The sequence below is a fragment of the Electrona antarctica genome (assembly GCF_951216825.1).
Source record: "Electrona antarctica genome assembly, chromosome: 24".
Lineage (NCBI taxonomy): Eukaryota > Metazoa > Chordata > Actinopteri > Myctophiformes > Myctophidae > Electrona > Electrona antarctica.
This window is the reverse complement of record NC_136803.1, coordinates 7,497,831-7,520,734: the sequence shown is the minus strand read 5'-3', so window position 1 is coordinate 7,520,734 and position 22,904 is coordinate 7,497,831. Positions and strand designations below refer to the sequence as shown.

The 22,904-nt window shown below is 44.7% G+C and overlaps 1 protein-coding gene across 2 annotated transcripts in view; it reads left to right on the top strand.

Moving 5' to 3' along the window:
• mgat5 (alpha-1,6-mannosylglycoprotein 6-beta-N-acetylglucosaminyltransferase) overlaps positions 1–21,704 on the top strand; it is a 189,054-nt gene extending 167,350 nt beyond the window's left edge. For both annotated transcript variants that reach the window (XM_079495416.1, XM_079495417.1), the window contains exons 12-17: positions 3,214–3,363; positions 13,628–13,774; positions 14,139–14,255; positions 18,342–18,416; positions 19,012–19,169; positions 21,148–21,704. In XM_079495416.1, coding sequence (XP_079351542.1) covers positions 3,214–3,363; positions 13,628–13,774; positions 14,139–14,255; positions 18,342–18,416; positions 19,012–19,169; positions 21,148–21,352 — 852 coding nt within the window. In that variant the 3' untranslated portion in view covers positions 21,353–21,704. The remainder of the gene's footprint in view (positions 1–3,213; positions 3,364–13,627; positions 13,775–14,138; positions 14,256–18,341; positions 18,417–19,011; positions 19,170–21,147) is intronic.
• The last annotated feature ends 1,200 nt before the right edge of the window (positions 21,705–22,904 follow it).

The window sequence follows — 22,904 nt, the reverse complement described above, 5'->3', positions numbered from 1 at the left end:
AATCCTCTGTGGTGTTTTGACCCTGTGGACCCGTGTTTCTTTATATGAAAGCCTTGATTGAAACCTTTATTTCAGGGGAATCCAATTGAGACCAGGGTCTCTTTTTCAATGGCGCCCTGTATACAAACAAGAACATTTACAGCAATGATTTTACATACATGACATGGACACACAGTACAACAAATATAATACACAAGCACATACACACAGAAACAAAACCTCATAACCAAATATTACAAAAAGCATATACCTTCCTCTAGTGTGAGGTCAGTTAAGAGTCTTTTAAAAGTAGTAAAGCTTTGCAGGGCTGGCTGCTGTGTGTGATCAAGGGATTTGCTATCATACAGGGAGGTATTCTGGCTCATGTTATATTACTCCTGAAGGGCAATAATGCTGCTTTGGCCAATGTTACGTTTATAATGAGTTCAGGTGTGCTGGAGTACTGGCCTTATCAGCTATACATTACACTAAAAAACAGTGTTGTATAATGCGTTTATATAAATTATGAAGGACTCAGGGGTGGGGCTAATAGGGGGGAAATGCATTTTGAACGTACACGGTAAAACCCAGAGTGTCGATTTAACTCTGAGCTTAAGAATGGATTGAAATGCTATGCCATGGCATGTTGGTCCATTTCTAGTTCTACTCTCTCCCAGCTAAATTGACACTGAGATTTTTACTTTGACATCTGGTGCCAGTTGTTAGTGTACTTTACTGCATGCTTCTTGTGAGTTCTGAGGACTTCCTTCCTTCATGTCTCGCACGGTTCCCATTCTACCTGTCTCTCTGCGCTCTCGTATGATTCCCATTCTACCTGTCTCTCTACACTCTCGTATGATTCCCATTCTACCTGTCTCTCTACACTCTCGTATGATTCCCATTCTACCTGTCTCTCTGCGCTCTCGTATGATTCCCATTCTACCTGTCTCTCTACACTCTCGTATGATTCCCATTCTACCTGTCTCTCTACACTCTCGTATGATTCCCATTCTACCTGTCTCTCTGCGCTCTCGTATGATTCCCATTCTACCTGTCTCTCTGCGCTCTCGTATGATTCCCATTCTACCTGTCTCTCTGCACTCTCGTATGATTCCCATTCTACCTGTCTCTCTACACTCTCGTATGATTCCCATTCTACCTGTCTCTCTGCGCTCTCGTATGATTCCCATTCTACCTGTCTCTCTGCACTCTCGTATGATTCCCATTCTACCTGTCTCTCTGCGCTCTCGTATGATTCCCATTCTACCTGTCTCTCTGCACTCTCGTATGATTCCCATTCTACCTGTCTCTCTGCACTCTCGTATGATTCCCATTCTACCTGTCTCTCTGCACTCTCGTATGATTCCCATTCTACCTGTCTCTCTGCGCTCTCGTATGATTCCCATTCTACCTGTCTCTCTGCACTCTCGTATGATTCCCATTCTACCTGTCTCTCTGCGCTCTCGTATGATTCCCATTCTACCTGTCTCTCTCTCTGCGCTCTCGTATTACCTTTTAAATGTATGTATTTCACATGGTATATGCAAAATATAATAATTAATAGTTAGGAACCAAATGGACACTTACAGGTCTGTGACTCTGAGAGGGTACAAACGGAACCAAATGGACCCTTAGGCTTACATTTGGTTCCGATTGTACCCTCTAAAAGCCTGTGTTAATTTAACTCTTAGAGTCTAAGCCCAAACCACACCAAAGGGTCAGGTTGGGACAAAACCGTATTTTTTTTCTTTTTTTTAATTTTTGACAAAACCGTTTTAAGGTAAAACACACCAATGCAACTCATTCAGTTTTAAATGAACACAGGGTTTTACAGTGTTGATTGGGGTCCTAGAGATAAAAAATCATATCAAATAGGGGTCTGTGGCCAAATGCATATCAAACTGTTTGCCATTTTCACTTGGAACTGGTCTTGTGTGCTCTCTCGCCAGATGTCCGTTGAGAAGACATAGTGAGGTATTCTGTGCTGTGGTCCATTTGGATGTGGATGTCTGGCCGCCGAGATTAGTAGAGAATTTCAATTAGTCATACCTTTTTTACCAGATGAATAAATAGACGGAAAGGCCAGCCGTTATTAGTTTGCTGAAGAAATTGCAGAGCTTGGCGGTGTGAGCGTTTTTGTTTGAAGTTGAACTCAAATAATAATGATCTGTGTTGTCTCTCACTCTCCCAGTGAATGGTAAATGGTGCCTTTATATAGCGCCTTTATCCAAGGCGTTTTACATAGATTGTGCATTACATTCACACACACATTCATACACCGATGGCAGCGGAAACCATGCAAGGCACCAACTAGCACATCGGGAGCAATTAGGGGTTCAGTGTCTTGCTCAAGGACACTTTGACAGTAACTCTGGGGGAGCCCGGGTTCGAACTGGCAACCTTGCGGTTCCCATCCAGGCACTCTACCCCTGAGCCACCGCCGCCCCAGTGCCCACTACTATGACTTGAAATGAGAGAGAGAAATAGGTGGAGGAGTTTTGGACGTGTGCCACTCACTGCGTTTAGCGAGCAGCATCGGGGGCTGCTGCTTATCCTTCCATTAGATCAAGGCACTAGCGTTAGGATTAGTAGGCTCTGATTATAGAATCCGATACAGTGGATTAGGTAGGGCTCTGATAGCACACCAGCGCCAGTGGCTTTCATAACGCAGATATTTTTATCTCTGGCTTCCACCGACACCAGATGGCCAGGCAGGTAGTTGGAATGAGAGATCACAGATGCACACATGCTGCTGTAGAGTGATGATGACGCTGCTCCACTGCTGCTAGAATGAGGTCAGGGTGTCATTCACTACACAGAAGGAAAATAACCCTTTCCAATTACAATCCTGTATCAAAGTTTTAAACATATAGGCTACATATCCACATTAAGGCCTGTGTTCTGTTTGTTATGCATAACACAGTGGATCACATCCTGACGCATTGTGAGCTTGTAGATCGGATATTTTTGAACAAAAAATGCGACCCGTAATAATGACATTTTTCATAATATCTTTTCAGGAGCACAATGGGAAGTCAATTTGTTCAACCAATTTACATTTATTTAAATAATGTCTCCCAAAATCCAAATCCCAAGGTCGGGTTCCATTTCTGAAGTTGGACTGCTCCACAGTATTATTATTATCGAGATATCCATTGACCGGACCAAAGTTCCACACTGGTAACAGTATCGATAAAGTCTTACATGCATTTTCTACATTCCTTGTAATTCCAGGATAAGAAGAAGTACCTGGACAGTATCCACGGCTACATGGACGTGCACGGCACGGTGCACGGTACGAGCACCGTCCATCTGCCCAGCTACGTCAAGAACCACGGGATTCTGAGCGGACGAGACCTCCAGTTCCTCCTACGAGAGACCAAGGTGAGACCCCCAGTTACCTTTTAACTAACCACTTGAACCCAAGCATGCCCTAGTCTTGGTCAAGCGGTTAGTTGTGAGCTTCTAGATTGTCTATGTTTGGCAAAGACATGTGTAGAGTACCTCCCCCTGGCCAGCCGGGACACCTGATGGAGGGGAAAGATACTGGTCGGAGTAACTTGTTCCTTCCACGCGCTACGTCCGGCCGGGGAAACTCTCCCCTGTCGGCTGAAAAGAAGCAGCTTGGACTCCTCATGCATAGAAGGAAGCATGAGGTCAGTTCGCGTCCGCTCCAGGTTGGCAGAGGAAGTGTAGCGCCCAGGATTACATTAGATAATGGCTTAACTTATAACCCATTTAGGACGGGAACCATGGATGGCTGGTATCAATGGGCTAGTGGGGCTCTGGCCTCCCTATCTTATGGAGCAAAGATGAGAAATGATTACTAAAATGTTTTAGAAGAGATTCTTTTATATGCTGGTAGAATCTAAAGCAGCAACAGCATCAAATAGTTACGGGAAAAACACTGTCATATAATGGGCTGATTTGTTTTACAGCCCAAATCGGCTTCCATTGGCTGTCATTGAGTTGAGTGATTGCCTGCTAACATGACAAGCCTCCGTTGATTTACTCACCATTGGAGCTAATATTTGTACAATACAGAACCTACAGGGGGGGGCTCTGCTCAGCCCTCTGGCACTGTGAGGGCGCTGGCTTTTGATTTCCCCGCACGCATGTGTGACAGACAGACAGACAGACAGACAGACAGACAGACAGACAGACAGACAGACAGACAGACAGACAGACAGACAGCGTGAGTGTGTGAGAGAGAAGGGATGGGAAGAGGTCTACTGCAGGTGAAGTTTTTCTTTTTTTGAAGAGTTTCAGTTTACGTATATGTACCAGTGCCACTGTCTGCTATTATGTTTATAGATGTATTACACCTACAGTATATCAAACCTTTTAATTCACTGTCTGGTTTTGGTCTTACTTTGTTTATAAATTACTTTGCTATTCTTGTGTGATCCTCAACACAGGATTTGATGAATCCAGACTCAACTCAATTAGTATTGCCGCCGCCACCAATAATCATGATAGTACAGCAGCTGTCTGCATCACGGGTCATCACCGTGCCAGCTTGTGATGGACATTCCCATTAATGTTTTATTTTTGCCACAGACAAAACAACAATATCAGTACAAGTACTAATGGACTCTTGATGTGCCTTAGTAGTAGACCTACTCTATTCCACTGCTCTACACGTTTTAAAACAGTTACTTATCCAAAGAAATATATAAATAGTGAAAAAAGGTAGTCGACAGAACATTTTTCGTCATAGTTTTAGTGGACAAAGTCACCTATGCAGCGCTGACTCGGCATGTGTCCCCAGTCTGACCCTCTTCCTCCGCAAGAGGACCTGTCGGGTCTTCTCCATCCCTGCCCCCTCCCTCCACACTGTCCCCGGTCTGACCCTCTTCCTCCGCAAGAGGACCTGTCGGGTCTTCTCCATCCCTGCCCCCTCCCTCCACACTGTCATTCACAAAGGCAAACACACACACAGCCACAAAGCAAGCTCACAGGCTTTGACTGTGTGCTTTGTAGTATTGCAGGGATTTCTCAGCTGTCTGGTCCTGAATACAGTATACATACTGTAGACCCACATGTTTCATCACGTTTTGAATTGGTGTTCATTTTATATTCATTTCAAGGACTATAATATGGGTAAATACTACCAGGAATGTACCTCTGAGGTGCAGAACTCGCATATTAGGTGAGTTTGGTTGAACAATAGCTTTGAATATGTGAATAGCCCAGGAGAAGGGCCTCTTGTGATATCAAGATCCCAGGACCAAAGACCAAAGCCACTGCACTGAGACTGAACAGAAGTCCTAAGTAAGAGGGAAGGTTTCCACAATCTCTAGCTTTATTTCACCCAGATTAATTTTTACGGTCGGCAAGGCTGATGGTTACTAAAAGCAGAAATTGCAAAATACATAAAAGCAATACACATAGAAGTGCCTCTTTTACTAACTGGCTTTCTGACTTGGTTGGCGGGACTGGAGCAGTCCCATCTTTAAAATGTCAGCCTGTGTCAGTGTGACAAAACCTTCCTGTCTTGTTCCCTGATTGAGCAAAGCGAGTTGACTGGAGACGATGAAGAGGGCTTCGTCGCGGCACTTATTTGAAACAGGGCCCGGTTACGAGACTGGAGCGTGGGAGACCGGGGATACGAGAGGAGCGAGACGAAGGCAAAACACTTAGGCCTCACTCAGACCTTTACTGCATTGTGAATGTTGTGAGTGTCATGGCCGCCCCAATGCATTTCCAATGGAAGTCACATGGTTTTTGGACTACATTTTGGACTACAAGCTGTTGTATGGCTTTCGGCTGTGTTTCGACTGCGCCCCTCCCCCTCATACAACACAAATGTTGTGTCAAATGTTGTCCCCTTGGAAATGCATTGGGGCGGCCATGACACTACACAACATTCATCCAACAAGCATGCAGCAATGCAGTAAAGGTCTGAGCGAGGCCTCAGGGTGAGAGCTGTAGACGCCAGGGAAGAAGGAGAGAATAACAGACAAGAAAAGACTCTCCAGGAAGGAGAAATTACAGAGGAGGAGTACGAGACGTATAGAGCGACTGAGATGGATGGAGAGATTCAAGCCAGAGTTGCAGAGAGAAGGAGTACGAGACATACAGTATAGAGCGACTGAGATGGATAGAGAGATTCAAGCCAGAGTTGCAGAGAGGTAGACCCAAGGAGAGAGAGAGAGAGAGAGAGATACAGATACTAGGGTTGTCCTGATCCGATCGATCAAAATGCCGATCATGTCATTTTCAAATGATCGGAATCGGATCAGGAGCAAAAAAAACGTGATCCCTAGTATCAATATTATATCCATATCATGATATTAGACTGGAAATTGCCTGCGATTTTGGATATTGTAATAATAGTGATATGGCATGTAGTATTCTATAAAAAATATAAATATCGGATTCGGGAAAAATCGGTATCGGCAGATACTCAAAATCAAATGATCGGAATCAGATCGGGAACAAAAGAAACATGATCAGGACTGGAGGACATCCCTAACAGATAGGATTCCATACATTCTCATTACTCATGGTGCTGCTGGGTGGAATAGTGGGGGAGACGGGCCAATTAACACCTCACAAAGCCGTCTCCCATTTTAGGCCACGTTGTTGCTCATGAGAACTAATGAGACAAAAACAGCAGCGCTACTACAGCAGCAGCAGCAGCAGAGTTTCCTCCCTCGCACGGCGCTCACATCACACGCATGCTGTACCTTACAAACAGATTGTCTGGGCTAATTGGTCTCCGGGGGCATATACAGTTAGTTAAACAACGAATAAAAAAACCACTCCCTGTACGGTGACGTAAAGACTGTTTGCGCCGGGCACACACAGTATGACAACTTCCTTTAAAACAAGAAACTGTACTTTTAGGCTTGTTTTTGTGCGAGTCTGAAGCTGCGTTCACACTGACAGCTACAGTACAAAGGATACAAAGCAGCGTAGCGTGTCTGTCGCTGTTGAAGTTTAATGTGTCTGATGAGCGAGAACAATATAAAGGAAATGTATAAAGCCCTCACAACTCACATTACGAGAGAAGGTTGTTGGTTTAACTAAACACTTGCTCATTTACTTTGTAGCGTTGTAGCTGCAGCAGTTGAAGCCAGCTCAACTTGCATCGTGTGTGTGTGTGTGTGTGTGTGTGTGTGTGTGTGTGTGTGTGTGTGTGTGTGTGTGTGTGTGTGTGTGTGTGTGTGTGTGTGTGTGTGTGTGTGTGTGTGTGTGTGTGTGTGTGTGTGTGTGTGTGTGTGTGTGTGTGTGTGTGTGTGTGTGTGTGTGTGTGTGTGTGAGTGAGTGAATATTTTATTTTCGTGTCCAGACAAATTGACCCATCCCACATGGGATTATCAGACACAGCAAAACAATAACAGCCAAATGTCCGTAATACAATTAGTTATACGTCACCCTTCGCCTCCTATCCCATGCCCTATAAAGATACTCTGAGAAGGCAAAAACATGGTGAAAAAGATGTGCGTGTGTGCGTGTGCGCCCGCGCTTGTGCAATAAACTTTATTCTTGATAGGAAGTTTGAATGGAAACCTTATCACGTATCCTTGTATTGTGTTAATGATTTGATGGCCTGTCCTGAGAACAGAGCGCTCACAGGGCTTATTGTTCTGGGACTCTCTCCTCCTGTGTTTACGTAGGCAGATAAAGGCTTTGGTGGCTCATTTATACCTTGTCCTGCGACTCTAACACTGTTTGAAAAGCGGTTAGTTGTGGTCGATAACGAGGAAGTATACAAAGGTTCACACTTCCCCTTATAGTCTGCTGCTGCTGACGTCTATCTCTCTCCAGTGGGGGAAAGTAACTAAGTACATTTACTTAAGTACAGTTTTTGTGGTATTTGTGCTTTGCTTGAGTATTTCCAATTTCCAATACTTCTACTCCACTACATTTCAGAGCCAAAAACAGTACTTTTACTCCACTACATTTATTTGAAAACTTTTGATTAGAAAGCATACACCACTTCAGCCGTATATATACATTTCGGCCATTTGAAAATAGCCGATCTACATGCACACAATGCGATGCATTGTGTGCATGTAGATCGGCATGTAGATCGGCATGTAGATCGGCATGTAGATCGGCATGTAGATTGGCATGTAGATTGGCATGTAGATTGGCTATAAATTAGATTGGCATGTAGATTGGCTATAAATTAGATCGGCATGTAGATCGGCATGTAGATTGGCATGTAGATTGGCTATAAATTAGATTGGCATGTAGATTGGCATGTAGATTGGCTATTAAATAGATTGGCATGTAGATTGGCTATAAAATAGATTGGCATGTAGATTGGCATGTAGATTGGCTATAAGATAGATTGGCTATAAGATAGATTGGCTATAAGATAGATTGGCTATAAGATAGATTGGCTATAAGATAAGATAGATTGGCTATAAGATAAGATAGATTGGCTATAAGATAGATCGGCTATAAGATAGATTGGCTATAAAATAGATTGGCTATAAGATAGATTGGCTATAAGATAAGATAGATTGGCTATAAAATAGATTGGCTATAAAATAGATTGGCTATAAAATAGATTGGCTATAACATAGATTGGCTATAACATAGATTGGCTATAACATAGATTGGCATGTAGATTGGCATGTAGATTGGCTATAAAATAGATTGGCATGTAGATTGGCATGTAGATTGGCTATAAAATAGATTGGCTATAAGATAGATTGGCTATAAGATAGATTGGCTATAAGATAGATTGGCTATAAAATAGATTGGCTATAAGATAGATCGGCTATAAGATAGATTGGCTAGATTGGCTATAAGATAGATTGGCTATAAGATAGATTGGCTATAAGATAGATTGGCTATAAAATAGATTGGCTATAAGATAGATTGGCTATAAGATAGATTGGCTATAAGATAGATTGGCTATAAAATAGATTGGCTATAAGATAGATTGGCTATAAGATAAGATAGATTGGCTATAAGATAAGATAGATTGGCTATAAGATAGATCGGCTATAAGATAGATTGGCTATAAAATAGATTGGCTATAAGATAGATTGGCTATAAGATAAGATAGATTGGCTATAAGATAAGATAGATTGGCTATAAGATAAGATAGATTGGCTATAAGATAGATCGGCTATAAGATAGATTGGCTATAAGATAGATTGGCTATAAGATAGATTGGCTATAAGATAGATTGGCTATAAGATAGACTTTGAACTTGTGAAATGGGACATTCTGCACAGTGAGTACTTTCCACCACTGTCTCTCTCTCTGGCTGTCTCGCTCTTTGTCTCTCGCCCTTCTGTCTCGCTCTTTGTCTCTCGCCCTTCTGTCTCGCTCTTTGTCTCTCGCCCGCACCGTCACGCGACACCCACTCTAGTTATGGATCAACGTCTTATTGTTGTTATAAGAAAGCCAGAGATGTCGGCGAGAGATTTGCATCCATCCACAGTGGTGGGGAAAAGTACTCAAATGGTTTACTTGAGTAAAAGTATCAATACTGTAATGTAGATGTACTCCGTTGCAAGTACAAGGCCCGTATTAAAAATGTACTCAAGTAAAAGCACAAAAGTACTTAAAGTACTAAAAGTAAAAGTACTCATATTGCAGAATATCTCATCTTCGAAATGTGTACAAAATCTTTTGAGGATAGCTGAAAATGTATATACTGTAGGGTTGAAGTAACTAGTAACTTAAAGTTTTCAAATAATTGTAGTGGAGCAATGTTTACCTCTGAGATGTAGCGGAGTAGAATTAAAAGTATTGGAAATTGGAAATACACGAGTAAAGTACTGTACAAATACCTCAAAATTGTACTTAAGTACAGTATTTAAGTAAATGCACTTAGTTTCTTTACACCACTGTTCATCCATCCATCCATCATTACATCATGTGTGGGTGGTTTGTGTAAACAAAGAAAAAAGTGGAATGTCCGCACACAATATAATTATGTTCTCCGTCCTTTTTTATTTCAATCTATTGGAGGGGCCTATTGGAGGCGTTATTGTTGTATTTAGGTTGAAATAAAAAGGACGGGGAGCAGAATTATATCGTGTGCGGACATTCCACTTCATTTGATTAAATTTTTGGGCCCAGCACCGTATTTAAAAACTGGCATATCGTTTTCCTTCTTTACATATGGTTTGTGTAAAACGGCATTCAACCGGGCCAGTCCAGCCCATAGTCTAGGGGTTTTCAACTGATTATGAACCAGGGACCACCAACCTGACTAAGAATCAACCTGGGGACCACTGTTGTGTTAGCTAGGGATATGGGTGGGGTGGGGGGAGGCTTGAAATTAAATAATGAATTAAGGGCGTGATTTAATTTGACACAACCCCTTATATGGGCACATTTCCTAATAGTGATGACTCAACCAGTCAATCCGGTACACTTTCCCTTAATCCCTCCTTGAGATTCTGTAGAATTTCTTCACCTCTCATTTCCCAGTAACATTGACATCATAGGTAACCAGGTAAACAAGTAAGACGCGTAAACGCGGGAAGCGAACGAAGCTGTCGTGGCAGTCTGACACACACACACACACACACACACACCTCTGTATCGTTCCAATTTCAGTTCGTATTGGTTTGCTCCCAATCTTCTCTGTATCGTTCCAATTTCAGTTCGTATTGGTTTGCTCCCAATCTTCTCTGTATCGTTCCGATTTCTTCTCTGTATCGTTCCAATTTCAGTTCCTATTGGTTCTCTGTATCGTTCCAATTTGTATCGTTCCAATTTCTTCTCTTTATCGTTCCAATTTCAGTTGCCCTCTGGTGGCAGGCGGGTGGTGTTACAGCGTGACACACACACAGACAGACAGACAGACAGTTTTGGCCAGCTTCTATAGTTAGTGCTCACTTCGTTCGCAATTAGTGTGATGTTTATCAACTAGTCTTCACTTTCCTACATTACTGAATGCAAGGTCAATACCTTCACGGACCACCAGTGGTCCACGGACCACCAGTTGAAAACCTCACGTCTATTATGTAAATTGACATGCCGAATTGCCGATACAATATTTCCATACATAGTGCATGTCGTCTCTGCTCATTCAAAGAGGCGTCCCAACTCCCAAGTCCAATCTGACCCACCGTGGTTCATTATTATTATTATTATGATTAGTCCATTTATCTATCTGTTTCTCTCAGTCCTTATCGAGTGGTCCACTATTTTTCAAAGCCTCTGCAGCAGATATGCACGCACGTGCACACTCTCACACAGAGCTATGCATAGAAACAAAACGGCATACTTTGCTGCCACCTGTTGGCAAAGACCGGAGTTGTGTTTAGTCGTTCTTAATACAGACCATCTGCATTCAGCTGCAGTCGTGTTTGTTGTTGTTGAAGATTTCAACCTGTAATTGGAAAAGAGTATTTCTTTATTGGATCATTCTTAATCCATCATAACTCTAGACACAGTGGGGAGTGTGTGTTTTTTTTATGCAAGTGCTGTGTACTTGGTGCGTGTGTGTGTGTGTGCGTGTGTGTGTGTGCGTGTGTGTGTGTGTGTGTGCGTGCGTGCGTGCGTGCGTGCGTGTGTGTGTGTGTGCGTGTGAGAGAGAGAGAGGGAGAGAGAGAGAGAGAGAGTCATCAGCCCAGCAGTGGAAAGAGGACCTGAAGAGGCCTTCTGTTCTTCTCCTATCGGTGTGCACATGGGCGCACGCACACACACATGGGCGCACACACACATGCACATGGGCGCACGCACGCACACATGCACAGAAAGGGCTACGACCACTCACAGACCAGCCATTGTAGCCGGGCTGAGGCTGAGGCTGAGGCTCCTGCCGGCCACCAAATGAGTGCTGATCCTACTGGTGCTTTCTGTGACTTTGACTTTTCTCTACGGGCCTTTTTTTGCAGCACGCTCCATGTGTGTTGATACAGTGTGGCGTGATCCAATAAGATGCTGCGTGCTGGAATTTATGCAGCAAGTCTTTGACTTCTTGCATCTATCGTTTCAAGCATGCACAGTATGTGATGATTTCATGGATTAGTTTTGCTAGATGAGGCTTTTTATGGTCATCAGTCACACACGTCAGTCATTCCCTCATTGTCCATCCTATATGTTTCATAGTGGTTGCTGCCGGTGCAGATCATTATGTCAGTCGGGCTATAGGGTGTCAAAGTAACCACATTTACTTTTAAGCACTGTAATGCAAACATTTTGGGGCTGGCCCCGCCTGGCCCCGCCTGGCCCCGCCTGGCCCCGCCTGGCCCTGTGCCCCGACTAGCCCTGCAGTGTCCAGCTATCGAGTGACAGGTTTTTTTTGTGTTATCAGCAACTCTTAAAAAGCAATGCGAAGGCAGTCACCGACGGGGATAGCATTGTCATCTACACTAGCTCTAGATTGTCTGCACATCTCGATGCCTATATTTAGGCCATGGGTGCTGGAAGTCAGGCATCAAGGAAGAGACATAACATCCGCACACTCGTTTCTAGAGCTCAGAGACTTACTTTATTTAGATGCAACGTTTCGACCTACAAGGTCTTCATCAGGCCAATATTTGCCTGAAATAATTTTGCTGTCAAAATCAACACTGGTCTGGGGTTTTCTGAATAATTAGGCTCAAACAAGTGCTCTGATTTCCACAAATCCCATATGAGACATAACAATTTGCCAGCAGATGTCACTGTTGAGGGATTTTGCCTGTTTTCATTTCATTGCAGCTCAAAAGGCTTCAGACCACACTGAGAAAACCCCAGGCCACAGAAATTCCACTGAATGTTCAAAGTTCAGATTGTTTGCATGTTATTGAGGTCATAAAAACCTAAAAGAGAAAGAAAGATACCGGTAAATGAAAATTAATGTCATGAAGCCTTTAACCCATTTTGGGGCGGGAACCCCTTTTGGTGTTAACATTATGTTATGCTTTAGCTATTGAAAAATAGCAGACCTACAAGCTCGTAGCGCGCCACCGAGTGGCGCGCTACGAGCTTGTAGGCCTGCTATTTTTGAAAAAACAGTGAAAATGCGCCACAAATCTTTGAATATATATTCTTTCAGAGCAAACGTTTTTAACTCAAATCTTTGCTTCTGGGGGGTTCCTGGAACAACATATTTTCAGATGGGGGGTCGGGGGATTACATATCATTTTTGGGGTCAAGGTTCAAGGTTGTCTTTATTTGTCTCCCTTGGGAGACTTGGGAAGGGTCCTTGACATGAAATATTGAGCACCACTGATACAGAAACATGAGGTATTTCAGAAAACTGTCAGCTTTTAGAAGACATTTTTTAAATGTCGACGTCGGGCCTAAATGGGTTAAATGAATATAAAGTGTGGGATGTGTGTGGACACTAGGGGCAGTATTATGCATGTCTTAAGTACCAGGTCTTATGACTTAACTTAAGACCTGGAGGCGTGGTCAATGCCATTTGGCTATTCTGAGTGGCCAAATGGCATTGATCACGCCTTCAGGTCTTAAGTTAAGTAATAAGACCTGGTACTTAAGACATGCATAATACTGCCCTAGTCGTCCTATCTAGGCCTGCCGAGTAAAGAAACAAGCGGGTCACAAGTTCAGAATCCACTTCTCCCGCCATGAGGCTCACTAACTAAACTTCTCCCATGTGTTCGTGTCCCTAAGGCTCACTAACTAAACTAATTGCTTGACCGAATCCTTGAAAGTGGAATAATAACATTCAGCGGTTCTTGTTTGTGTTTTCCCTCTCTCTCTCCCACAGCTGTTTGTGGGCCTGTCGTTCCCCTACGAGGGTCCTGCTCCTCTGGAGGCCATAGCCAATGGCTGCGCCTTCCTCAACCCCAAGTTCAACCCGCCCAAGAGCAGCAAGAACACTGACTTCTTTAAGGGCAAGCCCACCCTAAGAGAGGTAAGTGAGACCTGCCCGGGACCATTCAGTCGATTCAGTCCTGTTTGAGCCAAAAGGCCTTCTTTTTAACGATAATTTAGATGCCTTTGACGGAGTATTCCGTCAATTAATTAAACGGCAAACATTTTTAACTCATATATTTGCTTCTGGGGGGGGGTCCCTGGAACAACATATTTCCATATGGAGGTCGGCGGCCAATTACATATAATTTTTGGGGGTCCTTCACATGAAATTGTTTGAGAACCACTGACATAGAAACGTAGGTTTTTCAGAAAACTGTCAGGATTTAGAAGACATTTTGTAGAATCTGGCCTCAATTGAGGCTACCAATTGACCTCCCCTCCCCTCCTCTCCTCTCCTCCAGTTGACCTCTCAGCATCCATATGCAGAGGTGTACATCGGCCAGCCTCACGTGTGGACGGTGGACATAGAAGACCCTGCCGAGGTGGAGAAAGCCATCCGCTCCATCCTCAGCCAAAAGGTAACGATTAGACACACAGGATGAAACTTGAGAAAATGGGAATCGCTCGACCGGTTAATTTGCTGTCCACGCAAGCGCAACATCCGGGATTCAAACCGAGCATCCCCACTTTTTACAATTCAGTTGAGAAAACATACGTTTACATTAAAGCAAAATGTGGAACAATACAATTAAAACAATGTATGTACAATTGAAAGTCAAGTTCTATGTACCAAGATCACTCGATGCAGATAGTGCTGGAATACTCACAATGATTAGTCTTTAGGGTGGTTGTGTTCCATTTGATACTGTGTACAAAGAAGCTAACGCACACCAAGGTCCTTGTAGCGGTGCCGACACACGGGAGAAAACTGTAGAGGAAATCTTGAAAAAACAAGAGGGTGGCCGCACACGCCAATAGCCAGAGTGCCAATATTTTATTAGGACAGCAGGTAAGACAAAAATGAATCCAACGTTTCGGCGGTTAAGCCTTCATCAGGGAAACGTGTTCCATTTGATACCCTTCTCCCATCACAGCAGCTCACAAATCTTGTAATTAGTCATGTTTTCAAAATGTGGTTTTACACTGTGGTTTTGTTGTCGCTCTGCACAGTTCTACTAAAACTGTGGAAATGCCTTGAAAATAATTTCCACACAACATATGAATGTACAGTATAAATATCACCCGTGGAGGTGCAAGCCCTATCCATACCAACACCTGGTCTATCCGTTTCCTCAGGCATGTAATAAATAGCCTCGACTTCAGAACCTTTTTGACCCAAAGGTGACTGATCTCTTCAGAAGAGCATAGTAATCATTCCCACCATGTATCATGAATATCTGTCCATGCGTTATGGAGCTTTTTCGCGTCACATGGCTGTCGTTATTAGAGCAGGTTGCGTGTGATTTGATCTGCACTGAAGCGTGCAGAGTCCTTGTTGCCCTTAAGCCTGATTTATACTTGGCTGCGCACTGAAAATAGCAGATCTACAAGCCCACGACGCATCGCAGTGCGACATGTTGGGAGCTTGGACATGTCAGTGCGAAACACCCCCGCGCTCAAGTAAGCGTTAACTCAGTGTTTTGACACCCTGCGGATAGTAGGTCTAAGCACTGTTGGCTGGCTGCCAAAAGACACGCTTTGGCTTTCAAATGAGGTGTGTTTGTGTTATTTTGATGAAGCGAGATGAGATCAAATCAGCTTTTATCAAATTGCCGGGGAAAGAAAATCAGCCGCTGTGAGCGAGGAATCCTCTCCTCTGTGGGTTGATCCGCCGGCTGCGTTTTCCCCATTTAATTTGCGTTGGAAATGAAAACCGTCTCCCAAAAGTGCGAAGGCTCATTGTCTCCGGGACCCCTCGGCTTACAGTCACTGGCAGATACGTAATGTCATTAACAGTTTGTGAGAAAGATTGTCTGGAGTGCAGGAATTCAGTCCGGCGTGCTTCAATGGGCATACAGTGTGGGTACCAAACACAAGAGTCTTCATTCATGTGTCATTTTGTTAATATGTGTGCAAATCTCCTGATGTAAAATTAGAGCCAACTAACAGCTGCAGACGCTTGTGCCAAATAATTCGGAGGCGCTTTGTTCTAATCACTTCCACGCTTGTATCGTTTCCCACCAGATTTCATTGTGCTCACATCCTGTTCTGGAGCTGCAGGCTCTTTTTTAACGTTTTATTTTGTTGTACGGGTTTCGTTCAGAGCAGTAGCACTGAGTGAGTGCATTTCAAATGCATCCATTAAGTATTTTTGGAGGATTAGATGAGGGATTATTTGTTGCTAGATTTTCATTTAGACAGGCATTACGCGGCGTGCACATTTCATTTCAGACTTATAGGAGAAAAGTGGGAAGTGATTTGATGAATACCAAAAGAACACAGAGTAAGAAACACTTTCTATGTCTTTAATGCATTTATAAACTGTCTATTTATAAACTGTCTATAGCATGGTTACTTAGTTATAAGTTGACATAAGTGGTTACTTTTGTGATTATAAGTTGCTTTAAGTGGTTATTGGTTACTTTAGGTCAAGTGGAAAATAAAAAATAAATCTATGCAAGAGCAACATACAAAACATCTCTGCTTACAGGGAATTTCTGCCTGTAATAATGCATTACAGACATGGGCTTCATAGAAGGTGATACATGCGTGTGCGTGCGTGCGTGCGTGCGTGCGTGCGTGTGCGTGTGCGTGCATGTGTGCGTGTGTGTGTGGTGTTAAAGGGAGAGAAAGAGGGCCCTTTCCTCCTCTCCTCTCCAGGGCCTCCTCTCCTCCTCTCCTCTCCTCTCCTCCTCTCCTTTCCTCCTCTCCTCTCCAGGGCCCATACATATTAAAGAGCAGGGTTGCTGGACCTCGTGTTCTGTTGTGCTCCGCGGAGCCGGTCGGAACAATGGGTTTGTTCATTGCACCGAGGCCGGGCTGAGGCTCATATGCTCGCTGGGCTTTGGCTGACTGCAAGCTACCAGGCTCCGGCTTGGCTTTCATGCTGACACACACACAGTAACACACACACGCGCGCGCACGCACGTACGTGCACGCAGACATACCCACATTCTCTTGCGTAGATGTGGCAGCACACTCATAAACACACACTCACTCTCGCGCACTTCCCTCCTCCTCCTCCTCATGCAACGATGTTCTGTAAAAGCGCCAGTCGAATCGGCTCAATCGACAATGGACTTTGTTGTTCGTCCAGCGCGTTTGAAGTCCCTCCGCTAATGAGAATGTCTTTTTGAAGAGGCCTGGTTTGGACATCACTGACGGGGAGAGAGAGAAACAAAGAGCAGTGGGAGGGAGGGCTTCTCTTTTCACCCGCTCAGCCAATCTGTCATCTCCGCTAGCCAGCCAGTAACCCAGAGAACCAGAACACACAATATTATGCAAAGAATGTCTAATAGCATGTTTGCCAGATCATTTTAACCACTTACACCCGGCTCCCTCAGGGCTCTATACTTGGTCCAGTCCTTTTTCCCTCTGCACCAAATCTCCAAAAATAGTTTTTTTGCGCTGAATGTTTAGTTGGTTGTACAATGTGAGAGATGGAGAGAAAATGTGCACAGTAAAAGGTTTACGACTGCTTATAAGTAATAAAGTATGTGCCAGCTAGTGCGTTATTTAACTTGTGTCATTTTTACAAAACACCATAACATTTATCACAAAAGGACTAGCCATAGATATAATACTAAACGGAAGAGGGTATACAGTGGGTGAAATTAAGATTGCCACGGTAATGTTATCGGTTTTAAAATGCAAATCTATCCTATTATTTCCTGTCTAATATGTCATAATGAAACACACACCCAGCTCAGAAGCTGTAGCACCTTCCATCAGTGCAGGGTTATATCATTACAATAATCTAATACAAGTTTAACCCATTTTGACCTGAGATCAGATTCTAAAAATGTCTTCTACATCCTGACAGTTTTCTGAAAAAGCTATGTTTCTATGTCAGTCGTTCTTTGATTTTTCAAAAATAGCAGACCTACAAGCTCGTAGCGCGCCACTCGGTGGCGCGCTATGAGCTTGTAGATCTGCTATTTTTTAATAGCTAAAGCATAACATAATGCTAACACAACGCCCAAAATGGGTTAAATAGTGGGTGGTAGAAGAACAGCCTTGTGATTATAGTGTGCATGAATTCATGAGAAAACACAACAGAGTTTAAGAAAGGAATTTGTAATGGATTAACTTGTAATATTAAAACGTGTTAATTATGAATTTGTAATATTACCCAAGTTTTCAAAGCATTATATTAATGTCTTTGTTCCTCATGAAAGTTATATAATTATTACATAAGGTGTGACTCAGCTCTGGTTACGACAAATGTGTCTTTTCTGACCGAATGTGGAACATCATGTTGAGTGTTTTCACTAAACCGTGTGTGTGTGTGTGTGTGTGTGTGTGTGTGTGTGTGTGTGTGTGTGTGTGTGTGTGTGTGTGTGTGTGTGTGTGTGTGTGTGTGTGTGTGTGTGTGTGTGTGTGTGTGTGTGTGTGTGTGTGTGTGTGTGTGTGTGTGTGTGTGTGTGTGTGTGTGTGTCTCTCTCCCTCTCTCCCTCTCTCTCTCTCTCCCTCTCTCCCTCTCTCTCTCTCTCTCTCTCTTTCAGATTGAACCCTACCTGCCCTATGAGTTCACCTGTGAGGGGATGCTGCAGAGAGTCAATGCCTTTATTGAGAACCAGGTACTGTACCGTGTGTGTGTGTGTGTGTGCATGCATCTTCTCCTGTGTTGTTGTCTTATGTCATGTTGTGTAATCTCATGCCATAGACACTCTTATGTCATGTTATACTATATAATATCGTGTTTTGTTGTGTAATCTAATCTCATCCAATGTCAAGTTATCCCATTATCAGTGCTGCCGGGCAGAAACCTGATATCACGCTAATTATTTGAACTTTGTTTCTTTTGTAAATGACTGCCCTACTTCATCATAGTAAATCTGGACTCACACAAGGTTTTTTTTTTTAAATCATTAACGATTTTGAACTCCGGTAGCATCACACACACTACAGGATTCTGTTCAGATTCTCTGGGTTGCCCGAACGCAGCACCTTGCTACTTTAGATTTTGAATCCTGAGTAACACTTCTGGACATTATGAGGCTTCCACCGGGACAGCGACAATATAATATTGTGTCCTATTGAGTACGCTGACGCGTTTCAGCAAACAGCCATAGAAAAACATAGGTTTTTCAGAAAACTGATTTAGAAGTTTTTTATCTGCCTCGGGTCTAAATGGGTTATAAATATTCTGTCCCTTTGGTGTCACCCACCCAGGACTTCTGTCACGGCCAGGTGATGTGGCCTCCGCTCAGCGCCGTGCAGGTGAAGCTGGCGGAGCCGGGCCGCTCCTGTAAGCAGGTGTGCCAGGAGGCTCAGCTCATCTGTGAGCCCTCCTACTTTCAGCACCTCAACAAGGACAAGGACCTGGCCAGGTAGAGACTCACACAACAACACACACAACACACAGCACCTCGACAAGGACCTGGCCAGGTAGAGAGAGAACAACACACACAACAACACACACAACACACAGCACCTCGACAAGGACCTGGCCATGTAGAGAGAGAACAACACACACACAACAACACACGACACACAGCACCTCGACAAGGACCTGGCCAGGTAGAGAGAGAACAACACACACAACAACACACACAACACACAGCACCTCGACAAGGACCTGGCCAGGTAGAGAGAGAACAACACACACACAACAACACACACAACACACAGCACCTCGACAAGGACCTGGCCAGGTAGAGAGAGAACAACACACACACAACAACACACACAACACACAGCACCTCAACAAGGACCTGGCCAGGTAGAGAGAGAACAACACACACAACAACACACACAACACACAGCACCTCAACAAGGACCTGGCCAGGTAGAGAGAGAACAACACACACAACAACACACACAACACACAGCACCTCGACAAGGACCTGGCCAGGTAGAGAGAGAACAACACACACACAACAACACACACAACACACAGCACCTCGACAAGGACCTGGCCAGGTAGAGAGAGAACAACACACACAACAACACACACAACACACAGCACCTCGACAAGGACCTGGCCAGGTAGAGAGAGAACAACACACACAACAACACACGACACACAGCCCCTCGACAAGGACCTGGCCATGTAGAGAGAGAACAACACACACACAACAACACACGACACACAGCACCTCGACAAGGACCTGGCCATGTAGAGAGAGAACAACACACACACAACAACACACACAACACACAGCACCTCAACAAGGACACAACAACACACAGCACAGCACCTCAAAGACAAGGAGGTAGAGAGAGAACAACACACACACAACAACACACGACACACAGCCCCTCGACAAGGACCTGGCCAGGTAGAGAGAGAACAAGAGCTTCACAACACACACACAACACACAGCACCTCAACAAGGACCTGGTCAGGTAGAGAGAGAACAAGAGCTTCACAACACACACACAACACAGTATATACCCCCCCCCCCCCCCCCCCCCCTATTTTCACGCTGTGTCAAGTACCATAAAAGGCTACTACTTTGCATAACAACAGGCTTAACTGTTTAGTGTTTACCTGAGCGCAGGTTCTCATACACGGTCGGTAAGCAACACAGTATGGCAACGCAGTATGGCTCCAGTAGGCGACTGCTTTTGTGTTGTTCTGCAAAAGCAATCTTTTTAGTTTAGCTATTTCAGCGCAGTAAAGACGTTTATCTTATTATTTTAAGTCTACTTTTATGCATATACATAAAGTGTGTGTAAAAGTAGCAGCTCTGTTTACATGTGCAGAGAGAATTCAGCTCATGTTTTAACCTCACTCTTGCAGTAAGTAAAAGCAACAAAATGATTCTCATTTGTATTAACAGATACTGGTAAGTTTAGACAATATCATTTCAGCCTCTAGCCAGTAGAGGGCACCACACTATAACGTAATCTTTTGTATGTTTTTACATAAACGGCCACAGCAGTACCAAGGTATTACCGCAAGATGGCGCTGCTTGTTCATGATCCTAAAGGGGAGACGGGGGCTGATTACTAATGCTGAACACAATCTTTCTGACATTATGCATGTGTGTCTGAGTCTCTTGTGGTGAAATGTATGGCTGAGGTCCTGCATACCTCGCCACAGAATCTGCCCTCTCTCCAGCCTCCATCTATACATGCAGCCTAGTAGGCCAAGGGAGTGAATTTAAAAAATCACACCCGTGTGGGGCGCTCTCATCATCAAACATCATCAAATTCCATGCTCAGCCAATCAAATCAATATGATGCCATCAACAGAGAATCAGAGATTCAGGGGGAAGCCGTGCCATTATCAGACCCCATCTTGTTTCTCTTGCTTCCTCCCTCACCGTCTCTGTCTCTCCCTCTCCCTCCCTCTCCCTCCAGGTTCGGTATAGATTGCCAGACGGTGGAGTCGAGTGCCGACACGCTGGTGCCGGCCTACAGCGACACGCGGCGCCACTGCATCTTCCAGTCGGACCTGCTCCTGTTCAGCTGCGCCGGCTCGCACGCGTCGCTGAAGAGGATCTGTCCCTGCCGGAATTACATGAAGGGACAGGTGGCCCTCTGCCAGGGCAAGGGCTGCCTATAGCACCACGGGAGGCTGGCTGGCCGGCCGATGCGTGCTAAGGGCGGGCGTAGGGGGGTCAAGGGTGGCAGGGGCAGAGGCGGCGGAGCCAGAGGTGCCGCCGAGAGGCGGGACGAGATGTAAGCGGGCGCTCGACGGGACTCGGAACGTCTGTTGTTGCCAGGGTCGGTTGAGAGTTGAAAGCACACGTGCGCGCACTGCACAGCCCGCAGCCCGGGAGGTACTTGTATTCATGTATATGACATGACAGGTACCCCCCCCCCCCCCCCCCCATCCCCTACCACTGCACCAGAAGGTCAGTCTAGCCAGCGCCTCCTCCACCCTAACATTGGTCATTGGGGGGGGGGGGGGGGGGGGGGGGGGGCGGGGAGCTGTAGCTGTCACACACAGGCTCACTTGCATTTATGTCACTTAAGGATGTACTCTTGTTGTTTTTTGTGGGGGGGGTTCCCCCCCCCTCTCCGCTGACACTGCAAAGGTGCCTGCGCAACTGAACCGGGACCGGCAGCAATGCACACACACAGGGACTAGTGGTGCAACTCGGAATTACTTGAATCGCAAGACGTGAGAAAGGGAGTCGTTTATAAGGTTCGGGAAAATGGAACGGCTAAGCTCTGTGTTGCCCCCTCTCTGGGCAGGTGGTGGACCCCCCTCTCTGGGCAGGTGGTGGACCCCTGGTGGGTGATGAAGCCACCGCAGACATCACCCGTCCGTCCGTCCCTCCGTCTGTCTGCCTCCAAGCTCGTTGTCACAATATGGGACCAAGGGGCGTGTAGATTTTAGAGTTTAGCCACCCCCCCACCCCCCCCTATCCTCTCCTTCCCTTCGCAGCCCCTGTAGTTAATGTTGGAACTCTTTAAACTAGGTTTAGGTAGGTTTGCACTGGACTGTCCTGAGCGCCCCGATATCCCCAACACACACACACACACACACACACACACACACACACACACACACAGGGGCCTGTCTCAGGCAAACAGATGGCGGCTAAAGAAGGAACAAGTTTTACACTGTAACAGTCTGTCGTCTCCTCTGTAGGCGTGAGCGAGAGAGAGAGAGAGAGAGAGAGAGAGCGACAGTGGGAAATGTAATGTAATGTAGATATCTAGATTTTTAGGGAAGTTTTAGCATCGTCAAACGTGTCAACTGTCAATAACACACCTTAAGACTGTAACTGATTTCCCCGATGTTCTCCTGCTATTTATATACATATATATATATAATGTGTATATATGGATATATTTGAGCTGTAAAGTATACTATCTACACATGTCCATAGCAACTTAGTGGGGGGGTGGGAGGGGTCTTATAAAATGGCCAGTAGGGTAATGGATCACACAATAATATTTATGATGTTAAATTGTTTGTTCTAACTCCAGGGGAAGAGAAGGGAGTGGGTGGGAGTGGGGCTGTACCTACTGTACAGTTGCTGCATCTACTGTACAGTTGCTGCGTTCTGCGTTGTGATCTTCACATGTCATGTCATAGATTGGTGGTTCCCAAAGTTTTTTTTACTGTTTGTCCGGGACCCAAACTAGTGAAAATAGCAGATCTA